The sequence below is a fragment of the Coenobita brevimanus genome, chromosome 41 (assembly GCF_032717465.1).
Source record: "Coenobita brevimanus isolate Jiangsu-jjx chromosome 41, ASM3271746v2, whole genome shotgun sequence".
NCBI lineage: Eukaryota > Metazoa > Arthropoda > Malacostraca > Decapoda > Coenobitidae > Coenobita > Coenobita brevimanus.
The window spans coordinates 17,914,742-17,927,241 of record NC_136994.1 but is presented as its reverse complement, the minus strand read 5'-3'; the positions used below and the strand labels follow the sequence as shown (position 1 = coordinate 17,927,241).

At 45.1% G+C, this 12,500-nt stretch overlaps 1 protein-coding gene across 2 annotated transcripts in view; it reads left to right on the top strand.

Moving 5' to 3' along the window:
- LOC145397498 (microphthalmia-associated transcription factor-like) overlaps nucleotides 1-12,500 on the top strand; it is a 146,422-nt gene that overhangs the window by 29,999 nt on the left and 103,923 nt on the right. For both annotated transcript variants that reach the window (XM_080270559.1, XM_080270560.1), the window contains exons 3-4: nucleotides 10,460-10,643; nucleotides 11,877-12,124. In XM_080270559.1, the coding sequence (XP_080126685.1) occupies nucleotides 10,460-10,643; nucleotides 11,877-12,124 (432 nt within the window). The remainder of the gene's footprint in view (nucleotides 1-10,459; nucleotides 10,644-11,876; nucleotides 12,125-12,500) is intronic.

Genomic DNA, 12,500 nt, shown 5'->3' with positions numbered 1-12,500 from the left:
AGTCAGATTCCGTTTTGCACCAGAAATACACCTCTGCCTGTCTGGTTGAGCTGCGTTCGAGTATTGGCTGTGACTTAAGATCCCTAACATCTTTTCACAAGCGATTAAAGCTCCCTAACATCTTTAGAGCTGCTTAACATCTTTGCCCAAGCGATTAAAGCTGCCTAACATCTTTAAAGCTGCCTAACATCTTCGCCCAAGCGATTGAAGCCCCCTAACGTCTTTTCACAAGCGATTAAAGCTCCCTAACGTCTTTTCACAAGCGATTAAAGCTCCCTAACGTCTTTTCACAAGCGATTAAAGCTCCCTAACGTCTTTTCACAAACGATTAAAGCTCTCTAACATCTTTTCACAAGCGATTAAAGCTCCCTAACGTCTTTTCACAAGCTATTAAAGCTCCCTAACGTGTTTTCACAAGCGATTAAAGCTCCCTAACGTCTTTTCACAAGCGATTAAAGCTCTCTAACATCTTTTCACAAGCGATTAAAGCTCCCTAACGTCTTTTCACAAGCGATTAAAGCTCTCTAACATCTTTTCACAAGCGATTAAAGCTCCCTAACGTCTTTTCACAAGCGATTAAAGCTCTCTAACATCTTTTCACAAGCGATTCATTTTACATTACATACTTTATTTACTTTACTGACCTCCTCTGTCTTGTCCGTATAAGTAACCTCCCTAACACCTTTTCTCAAGTGATTTACTTTACTACACCTTACTACATAAAACCTTCAATTATCACCATACTCTGCATAAATAACGTACAAAAGGATATTAACTAGCCATATCTCAAAATAAATCGCTAATGAAGAGGTGTTAGGGAGCATCCTTAGCCTACGAGTACTGGCCTTAGACTTGGACTTGCTCCCTCTCGTCCCCTCCCCCCTCTTTCTCCCCCTCCCTTCTCGCCCCCTTCTCCCTCTATCTCCCCCTCCCTTCTCGCCCCCTTCTCCCTCTTTCTCCCCCTCCCTTCTCGCCCCCTTCTCCCTCTTTCTCCCCCTCCCTTCTCGCCCCCTTCTCCCTCTTTCTTCCCCTCCCTTCTCGCCCCCTTCTCCCTCTTTCTTCCCCTCCCTTCTCGCCCCCTTCTCCCTCTTTCTCCCTCTCCCTTCTCGTCCCCTTCCTCTTTCTCTCCCTCCCTTCTCGCTCCCTCCTCCCTCTTTCTCCCCTTCCCTTCTCGCCCCCTTCTCCCTCCTCCTCCCCCTCCCCCTCTCCTCTCCCCCCTCCCCCTTCTTCCTCCCCCTCCTTCCCTTCACTGCGTTCCTATAGCGACACATACACTCCTTTCACCTTAACTTGGCCCAAGTTTTCGTCCTTTTGGAGCTCATTTCACGTAGCTTAGTGGCAGAAGAAGACAGCACTACAGCCCCGCATCCTGGAACTTCTTCGTGGCTAGCATCATATTCTAGTGTATATTTGATTCAAGAGGGAGATATGGCAGTTTTAGGCCAGGTTAAAGTGAAGAGAGTGTAGCGAGGGTAGAATATCAACCACGGATGGGGACGAAGTGCATGTGGTGTTGTGTTGGCTGCAGCTTGAACTACACCTGCTGGACAGAGGGACGTGATGCAGCCACTTGTCCTTGTACTTAACGTGATAGAGCCACTTGTACTTAACGTGATACAGCCACTTGTCCTTGTACTTAACGTGATACAGCCACTTGTCCTTGTACATAACGTGATGCAGCCACTTGTACTTAACGTGATACAGCCACTTGTCCTTGTACTTAACGTGATAGAGCCACTTGTACTTAACGTGATACAGCCACTTGTCCTTGTACTTAACGTGATACAGCCACTTGTCCTTGTACGTAACGTGATGCAGCCACTTGTACTTAACGTGATACAGCCACTTGTCCTTGTACTTAACGTGATGCAGCCACTTGTACTTAACGTGATGCAGCCACTTGTACTTAACGTGATACAGCCACTTGTCCTTGTACTTAACGTGATAGAGCCACTTGTCCTTGTACTTAACGTGATAGAGCCACTTGTACTTAACGTGATACAGCCACTTGTACTTAACGTGATGCAGCCACTTGTACTTAACGTGATGCAGCCACTTGTACTTAACGTGATGCAGCCTCTTGTCCTTGTACTTAACGTGATGCAGCCACTTGTCCTTGTACTTAACGTGATGCAGCCACTTGTACTTAACGTGATGCAGCCACTTGTACTTAACGTGATGCAGCCACTTGTACTTAACGTGATGCAGCCTCTTGTCCTTGTACTTAACGTGATGCAGCCTCTTGTCCTTGTACTTAACGTGATGCAGCCACTTGTCCATGTACTTAACGTGATACAGCCACTTGTCCTTGTACTTAACGTGCCACTTGCCCTTGTACTTAACGAAGGTGATGTAAATATACCACCTTTTTTTTCACGCAACCGATACTGTATACTCGTATTGGAGGTGTATAATAAACCAGAGTTATAGTTTGTAGTGATATATTTGGTGTTGCGATGAGGAGGATATGGAGGAGCGTTGTGGTGTGGATGTGGATGTGGTAGGAAGCGTTAGGAGGAATACACTGAGGTGGTTTGGCCATGTGGAGAGGATGGAGGGTGAAAGACTGACGAAGAGAGTGTATGTGAGTGAGATGGAGGGAGTGGGAGACCGAGGATGAGATGGAGGGATGGGGTGGAGAGGTATATGAGAGAGGGGGGTGTGAGTTGGGAGCAGGGCAGTGAAATGGCGGGGGACAGGGCGACGTGGAGGCGATTTGTTTGTGGCCACCCCGAACGGGATTGAGGCGTCTGGCAATAGATAGATAGATAGTGATGAGGAGGGGTAGATTTAAGATGGTTTGGGCATGTGTAGAGGATGGGGGATGACAACTGGGTCCGTGAGGAGTGTGAACATCGAGGGTAGTGTTGTGAGTAGACCGGAAAAAGACCTGAGGCGAGGTCAAACAGTGTGACCCCAGGGATAAGGGACTGAATAGGGAGGCTGCCAGAGATCGAGCAGCGTGGAGAGCCGCCATCAGGTAACCATGGTCAACGCATGCATGTTGGAACTTTTATAAACGAAACGATATATATACTGTACACGTAATAGGTTAAAACGAACATAGAAATAGTGAATATAAATCCACCTTACATGAACGAATTATTGTGTGTCATCATGAAGGTATTTAGATGGGAGGGTTCGTGTTGGCAGGGAGGCACACAAACAAAATACTTTATGAAGCCGAGTTTGACATTGTGAAGGGCTTGGCCAGCATGGGGGAAGTTAGGCGACAGTTATGAAGCTGAACCTCACACTACACCCCAGTAAATGATGCCTGAGAACACCAGTGAAGGAAGGTGATGTGAGGATAGAAGGCCAGGTGAAGGAGGGAAGGTGATGGAGGGATAGAAGACCAGGTGAAGGAGGGAAGATGGTGGAGGGATAGGAGGAGATCAGGTGAGGGAGGGAAGGTGATGGAGGGATAGAAGAAGCCCAGGTGAAGGAGGGAAGATGGTGGAGGGATAGGAGGAGATCAGGTGAGGGAGGGAAGGTGATGGAGGGATAGGAGAAGACCAGGTGAAGGAGGGAAGGTGATGTGAGGCAAGGAGACCAGGTGAGGGAGGGAAGGTGATGGAGGGATGGGAGAAGACCAGGTGAAGGAGGGAAGGTGATGCAGGTGAAGGAGGGAAGGTGATGGAGGGATAGGAGACCAGGTGAAGGAGGGAAGGTGATGCAGGTGAAGGAGGGAAGGTGAGGCAGGGATAGGAGACCAGGTGAAGGAGGGAAGGTGATGGAGGGATAGTAGTGGTAATTGAATGATGATTGAACAACCTCACCTTTAAGTAGATGCGTGTTTATCTCTGTTTTAATGATCCGATGTCTGTGTGTTTGTTTGTTACCATAATACAGTAAAAACGGCGCCACGTAAAGCGATTTTTATCAGAGCAAAGTATCGTTACAATGCTCTAACTTGAATAAAACAATTTCCAGTCCAATCGGGCCACCGGTTCTCTGTCTATCAATCTGTCTGTTTATTTCTGTCTCTCCCTTTCTATCTGCCTGTCTATCCATATGTTCATTTTACAAGCACAGGGCCTTTGTATTTTCCTGTCTTTGTGTTTATCTATATCTATCTATCTATCCGTCTGTCTGTTTGTCTATCTATCTATCTATCTATCTATCTTAAATCTGCTTGGCATGTCCCCTTCTATATCATTTTACTTAAGTCTATACTCCTACGGCTTCTGAAGAATTAGATTAACCTTCTACCTTTACCTGGCCTCCTTCCTTCCTTCCTTCCTTCCCTCCTTCCTTCCTATCTTTCCATCCCACCTTCCTTCCTTCTTTCCTTCCTTCCTTCTTTCCTTCCTTCCTTCCTTCCTTCCTATCTTTCCATCCCACCTTCCTTCCTGTCTTTCCATTCCACCTTCCTTCCTTCCTGTCTTTCCATCCCACCTTCCTTCCTTCCTTGCTTCCTGTCTTTCCATCCCACCTTCCTTCCTTCCTTGCTTCCTGTCTTTCCATCCCACCTTCCTTCCTTCCTTCCTTCCTTCCTGTCTTTCCATCCCACCTTCCTTCCTTCCTTCTTGTCGTTCCATCCCACCTTCCTTCCTTCTTTCTTGTCTTTTCATCCTACTTTCCTTCCTTCTTTCTTGTCGTTCCATCCCACCTTCCTTCCTTCTTTCTTGTCGTTCCATCCCACCTTCCTTCCTTCTTTCTTGTCGTTCCATCTCACCTTCCTTCCTTCTTTCTTTCCTTTCCTACTGTATTTCCATCTTTAATTCCTTCTTTCTTTCCTCCCTCCTTCCTTCCTTCCTTCTTTCTTTTCTTTTCGTCCCTCCTCTTTGTTTTTATTCCTATGTTTACCCTTTTTTCCTTTTCCCTTCCTTCCTTCCTTTCCTTTCCTTTCCTTTCTTCCTGATCTTTCCTTCCTTCCTGCCTCCCTTCTTTCACTCCTGTTCCTTCTTCCTTCCCGCCTTATATTTTCCTGTTTCCCTTCCTTCCTTCCTTCCTTCCTACCTTGCTTCCTTTCTTGCATCCTTCCTTCCTTGCTTCCTTCCTTGCCTCCTTGCTTCTTTCCTACCTTGCTTCCTTTCTTGCATCCTTCCTCCCTTCCTTCCTCTTTCCCTCCCTCCTCTTCTTTTCCTTCCTCCTATCTTTTCGTCATTGTTCTTTCTCATTTTCCTTTCTCTCGCCTTCCAAGAGAGAGAGAGAGAGAGAGAGAGAGATCTGCCAAGCGAGCGTTCTTGACGTATGCCAAAACTCACAGATAGATTGTGGTAGTAATGGTGGTAGTTGTGGTAGTAATGGTGGTAGTAATAGTGGTAGTTGTGGTACTAACAGTGGTAGTTGTGGTAGTAATGAGTTGTAGTAATAGTGGTAGTTGTGGTAGTAATGGTTTTAGTAATAGTGGTAGTTGTAGTAGTAATAGTGGTAGTTGTAGTAATAGTACCGTAGTAGTTGTAGTAATAGTGGTAGTTGTGGTAGTAATGGTAGTAGTTCTAGTAGTAATAGTGGTAGTTGTGGTTGTATTGATGGTGTGGTGGTAATAGATAGTAATTGTAGTAGTAATAGTGGTAGTTGTGGTAGTGGTGGTAGATGTGGTAGTAAGGAGGGAAGATGTTGGTGGCAATGGTAAGGAATGGTGGTAGTTGTGGTGCTTGTAGTGGTAATGGTGGTAGTTGTGGTAGCAGTTATTAATATTGACCACTGCCTTGTCTGTATATTTCGAAGGAAGAGGGAAGGAAAGAAGGAGAAGGAAAGGAAGGAAGGAAGGAGGGGGGAGGAAGAGGATAGGAGGTAAGGAAGGAAGGAAGGAAGGAAAGGAGGAGGGAGAGACAGAGATGATGATGATGATGATGATGGTGATGATGATGATGATTATGACTGTGATTGTGATAGTGATAATGATGATGGTGTTGATGATGATAGTGGTGGTGGTGGTGATGATGATGGTGCTGCTGCTGCTGCTGATGGTGATGATGATGATGGTAGTGGTGTTGATGGTGGTGATGATGGTGACAGTGGTGGTGGTGATGATGGTGACAGTGGTGGTGGTGGTGATGATGATGATGATAATTACTTCCTCCTTCCGTTTTCTATGGCTGTAATTAAATGATCTAGCTTGGCGGAGGTCAGAGTCAAGGAGAATTGGGGTCATTCTCTCTCTCTCTCTCTCTCTCTCTCTCCTGCATATTGTACCTCCTTTCCATCTTCCTCCCTCCCTCCCCTCCTTCCTTCCTTCCTTCCTCCCTCCCTCCCCTCCTTCCTTCCTTCCTTCCTCCCTCCCTCCCTCCCTCCCTCCCTCCCTCCCTCCCTCCCTCGCCTCCTCCCTCCCTCCCTCCTTCCTTCCTTCCTTTCTTCCTCCGTCCCTCCCTCCTTCCTTTCTTTCTTTCTTTCTTTCTTCCTCCGTCCGTCCCTCCCTCCCTCCCTCCCTCCCTTCCTTCCTTCCTTCCTTCCCTCCTTCCTACCTTCTTTCCTCCCTCCCTCCCTCCCTCCCTACTTCCTTTCTTTTTCTTTCTTTCTTTCTTCCTCCGTCCCTCCTTCCTTCTTACTCGTACCTTCCTTCCTTCCCTCCTTCCTTCCTTTCTTTCTTTCTTCCTTCCTTCCCTCCTTCCTTCCTTTCTTTCTTCCTTCCTTCCTTCCTTCCTTCCTTCCTTCCTTCCTCCCTCCCTCCCTCCCTCCCTCCTCCCTCCCTCCCTCCCTCAAGCCATGCAAGGGCTTATAACAGTTTACTCTTTCACTTTCATCTTCTTAACTTCACTTCTAAGGGCTGCTCTCTCTCTCTCTCTCTCTCTCTCTCTCTCTCTCTCTCTCTCTCTCTCGTATCAATATACCACTATTTTTACTAACAATATTCTTCTCCATAATGTTTTTCCTGATTTTTTGGCATATTCTCTCTCTCTCTCTCTCTCTCTCTCTCTCTCTCCTATTTCCCTCTACAATTTTTTTCACCGTCTTTTTTCCTTCTCCTTAGGTATTTTTTTCCCTCCCTCCCTCCCTCCCTCCCTCCCTCCCTCCCTCCCTCCTTCTCCCTTTTCTCCCTCTTCTCCTCTTACACCCTCCCTCCCTCCCTCCCCTGCTTCTTTTCTGAAACCTATCTTTCCCTCCCTTCCTTAGAGAGAGAGAGAGAGAGAGAGAGAGAGAGAGAGAGAGAGAGAGAGAGAGAGAGGAAAGTAAGAGCAGGAGTGAAAAAATAATACGAGAGAGAGAGAGAGAGAGAGAGAGAGAGAGAGAGAGAGAGACCTTCCTTAATATAACACAAAGATTTATTTAATTAAGTAATAAAGCAAGAGAGGGAGAGAGAGAGAGAGAGAGAGAGAGAGAGAGAGAGAGAGAGAGAGAGGAAGTATGTAAGAGAAACAGAAAACGTCTTGCCAGAAATGTAAGCCAAGAGACAACGAGAGAGAGAGAGGGAGAGAGAGAGAGAGAGAGAGAGAGAGAGAGAGAGAACCTTATACCCTTCAAGACGGCAGGTCGCTGGGTAGGATAGGTTGGCATATATCGAGAGAGAGAGAGAGAGAGAGAGAGAGAGAGAGAGAGAGGAGGATAGTGAAGGAGAGAAGGGGGAAGAGAGGGAGAGAGAGAGAGAGAGAGAGAGAAGGGGGGGGGAGATAAAGAAAGGAGGTTTTGTTTGACTTAAAGGAAGCCATAGAGAGAGAGAGAGAGAGAGAGAGAGAGAATTTAGCATATGTATATCTGTCTATCGTAGCCTATCCATGCATCTATCTATCTGTCTTTCTATCTATATCTATCTATCTGTGTAAGTATATATGTGTGTATCTTCCTATTTATCTGTGTATGGCAGTTTATCTATCTGTCTATCCATCTATTTGTCTATCAACCTATCTATCTATCTGTCTGTCTGTCTATCTATCTCTCCATCTGTTTATCTATCTGTCTATTTATCTATCTGTCCTTTACTCATGTGTCTCAGAATTCATCATTTGAGTCTTGTGGTTTGTCTCTCTCTCTCTCTCTCTCTCTCTCTCTCTCTCACACACACACACACACACACACACACACACACACACACCATTCCTTCATCCTGCTTCCTCATGCTCTTTATTGCGAGAGAGAGAGAGAGAGAGAGAGAGAGAGAGAGAGAGAGAGAGAGAGAGAGAGAGAGATTTAGTGTAAACAGTCTCGTAACTCTTAAGACACTTGGAAGAAAGCTCCCTAACACCTTTTCTTAAGCGATTTATTTTGCTTATTACACCTTGCTATCTTCTTCTATATATCATTCTAATATCTCCATTCTCTTCATAAATACCCTACAATATTATGTTAATCGTTCGTATCCAAAAATAAATCGCTAAGGAAGAGGTGTTAGGGAGCATAGCTAATGACAATACGAGACATGTGCAAAATTATATTAGCCGGTCGTAGCCAGAAATAAATCGCTAAGGAAGAGGTGTTAGGGAGCTTCCTTACCGGACGAAATACGAGAAAGCTCCCTAACACCTCTTCCTTAGCGATTTATTTTTGGATATGACTGGTGAATATCGTTTTGTATGTTATTTATGCAGAGTATGGCGATATTGGAAGGATTTAAGTATCACAGAAGAGGACAGTAAGGTGTAATAAAATAAAATGAATCGCATAGGAAAAGGTGTTACAGTGTGGCGATATTGGAAGGATTTAAGTAACACAGAAGAGGACAGTAAGGCGTAATAAAATAAAATAAATCGCATAGGAAAAGGTGTTAATATCCTTTTGTATGTTATTTATGCAGAGTATGGCGATAACACCAAAGAGGACAGTTTGGTGTACTAAAATAAATCGCATAGGAAAGGGTGTTAGGGCGAGAATACGGGCCAAGGTGACTGTGTGTTGCAATAGACTATGTTGTTAGGCAATAAAGGGTGTATTCTAAGTGCGTCTGAAGATTTGGCAACACATTCTCACAAGCGACTCATTCCGCCTTCACGTGGTGGCACTGATATAACTGTGTGGTTCGCTGCCTGGTTCTATAAATACCCCTTTGCTTCCTCCCTACCCCTCGAAAGTAGGAGTAGTGGTGGTGATGGTGGTGGTAGTAGTGGTGGTGTGGTGGTGGTGGTGTGGTGGTAGTAGTAGTAGTAGTAGTAGTAGTGGTAGTGGTGGTGGTGGTGATGGCGGTGGTAGTAGTAGTAGTGATGATGGTGGTGGTAGTAGTGGTGGTGTGGTGGTGGTGGTGGTAGTGGTGGTGTGGTGGTGGTGGTAGTAGTAGTAGTAGTAGTGATGATGGTGGTGGTAGTAGTGGTGGTGTGGTGGTGGTGGTGGTGGTGGTAGTGGTGGTGGTGGTAGTAGTAGTAGTGGTGGTGGTAGTAGTAGTAGTAGCAGCAGTAGTAGTAGTAGTAGTAGCAGCAGTAGTAGTAGTAGTAGTAGTAGTAGTAGTAGTAGTAGTGGTGGTAGTGGTAGAGTAGAGGTAGTAGTAGTAGTAGACTGCGGAAGGACAACAACAACAAAAAGATAAAAAGAATATGTAGGATGTGCAGGATAAGTCGCTCTCGAACAAGTGCAACGAAGCCTATCTAGAGTACGACCTTGAAGTGGTAGGATTTGGGATTGTGTATTGGAGGGGAGGAATTTAGATGAAGTGATCTTGTGTAACAATAGATGGAGTGGAGGATGGTACAGTAGTAGTTGTTGTTGTAGTAGTAGTAGTGGTGGTGTTGGTGGTGGTGGTGGTAGTAGTAGTGATGGTGGTGGTTGATGGTGGTAGTAGTAGTAATAGTAGTAGTAGTGGTGGTGGTGGTGGTAATAGTATGGGTGTTAGTAGTAGTAGCAGTAAACGTGGTGATGGTGGTGTTAGTAGTAGTATGGTGTTGGTAGTAGTAGTACCATAGTAGTAGTAGTAGTAGTAGTAAATGTGGTGGTAGTGTCAGTAGTAGTAGTAATATGGTGGTAGTAGTAGTAGTAGTTTTTCTTAGTAGTAATATTTCCCCTCATTCTCAAATTGTGGGTTAATATTCGTAAGCTGAGGGAGGCTTAGTATGTTTCTCAGCCCATAATAATATATATACAAATGAACCAGAAAGAAGTAAGACATATTCCAGTCACGAAGCAGACGAGTGGAGGAATGGACTACCTTCTGACTCTGTTTTGGGGAGTAGAGGAAGAAACATTTATGGATTTTGATGTGACGTTATCTGTCTATCTTTCTATTGCCAGACGCCTTAATCCCTTATACGAGGTGGCCACAAACAAATCACCTCCACGTCACCCTGTCCCCTCGCCATTTCACTGCCCTGCTCCCAGTTCACACCCCGCTCTCTCATATACCTCTCCACTCCATCCCTTCATCTCATCCTTGGCCTCCCCTTCCCTCTCTCCCCCTCCACCTCACTCACATACCCTCTCCTCGTCAGTCTCTCACTCTCCACGTTATGTACACAAATTCCCACTTAATTCCAGGTATTTATTACAGGTACAGAGAATCCTACTTAATACCACGTGGAGGGACAAGTATTCATGTTTTTTGATGTGAAGTTATGTACACAAATTCCCACTTAATTCCAGGTATTTATTACAGGTGCAGACGCGGCTGGAGAACCCCACCTACTACCACGTGCTGCAGTCCCAGAAGAGGCAGGTGCGGCAGTTTCTCTCAGGTGGCAGTGACGGCACCTCCCCAGCATCATCACAAGCATCATCACTCACCCTACCGCCACAGCCACAACCTGCCTGGCCTCACTCCGACCCAGGCACTGCTTATGGTACGTATCTATCAATGTATCTATCTGTCTATCTATCTATCTGTCTTCCTGTGTGTCTGTCTATCTGTCTATCTCTACAGAGTTCAACAGCATCATCACTCACCCTACCACCACAACCACAACCTGCCTGGCCTCACTCTGACCCAGGCACTGCTTATGGTATGTATCTATCTATGTATCTATCTATCTATCTACCTGTCTATCTGTCTGTCTGTCTGTCTATCTATCTCTACAAAGTTCTAAGCTAATACAAGTTCAATGCAGGTAAATGGCTTGACATACTGGGATAGCGCTTGTAGCCACCATTGTAGTAGTAGTAGTAGTAGCAGTAGTTGATGTTCTTGTAGTAGTTGTAGTTGTTGTTGTTGCAGTAGTAGTAGTTGTAGTAGTAGTAGTAGTAGTAGTAAGTAGTAGTAGTAGTAGTTGGTACTGTAGTAGTTGTAGTAGTAGTAGTAGTTGTCGGTGTTGTAGTTGTTGTTGTAGTATTAGTAGTTCTAGTAGTAGTAGTTGGTGTTGTTTTTTCTTTTTTTTAATGCAAGGAAGAAGGAACCAAAGGCCAGGAGCGCGCAAAATTGTTCCCTCCAAGAAAAAACAAAAAAACAAGATAACAGTGAGCCAAATTGAAGATCCGTTCATTTCGAGATGCCTGGACACACTGCGTTTGACGGACTGGAGGTCATAGGCAGTAGGAAATACAGACAGAGGGAGACAGTTCCAGAGTTGCCCTGTTGCATAGATGAATGAGATATGACAGAGAAGGGAGAATTGTGGGGATTAAATATTGGATCTTTAAAACTGGATCTTTAAAATTGGATCTTTAGAAATGGATATTTAATATTGGATTTTTAAAACTGGATCTTTAATATCGAATCTTTAAAATTGGATCTTTAAAACTGGATCTTTAAAACTGGATCTTTAATATTGGATCTTTAAAATTGGATCCTTAGAAATGGATCTTTAATATTGGATCTTTAAAATTGGATCTTTAATACTGGATCTTTAAAATTGGATCTTTAAAATTGGATCTTTAAAACTGGATCTTTAATATTGGATCTTTAAAACTGGATCTTTAAAATTGGATCTTTAATACTGGATCTTTAAAATTGGATCTTTAAAACTGGATCTTTAATACTGGATCTTTAAATCTGAATCTTTAAAACTGGATCTTTAAACTTGGATCTTTAATACAGGATCTTTAAAATTGGATCTTTAACTGACCAGGTGTTTTAACAGGTGCCTATGGGGGACGTGCAATGATGGGGGGCGGTGATGTGGCGATGTCTGCTCCTAGGGTGATGGTGGCTGGCACTGCCCCCTCTGCCGCTCCACTCCCCTCCACATCCACACCCTCCACCTCACAGGACCACCCCCCTCCACCCTCATCCACCCCCTCAGCCGCGCCGCCACCACAACAGCATCCATCCACTGCGCCACCTTCCGTCGTTTCCTCTTCAGTCGCCTCTCTCTCAGACGCCTCAGAGGTTAGTTCGAGGATTTTCCAGTCATTTTTCCATAACATTTCCCAAAGTACATATTTTCCTGTGTCTGTTTAGTGTGAGTGTTATTGATATCGCATTTTCGTGCTCCCTCTTATCTGTATTTGTGAGATGAGTGGCATAAAAATGACTTTGCATGAACGATACGTGGAGGTCCCTGCTCACTTCCCCCTCTCTCATATACCTCTCCTCTCCATCCCTCTATCTCATTCTTGGCCTTCCTCTCCCTCTCTCCCCCTCTCTCATATAACTCTCCATCCCTCCATCTCAACCTTGGCCTCCCCCTCCCTCATCCCTCCTCTCCCATATACCTCTCCACTCCATCCCTCCATCTCAACCTTGGCCTTCCCCTCCCTCTCTC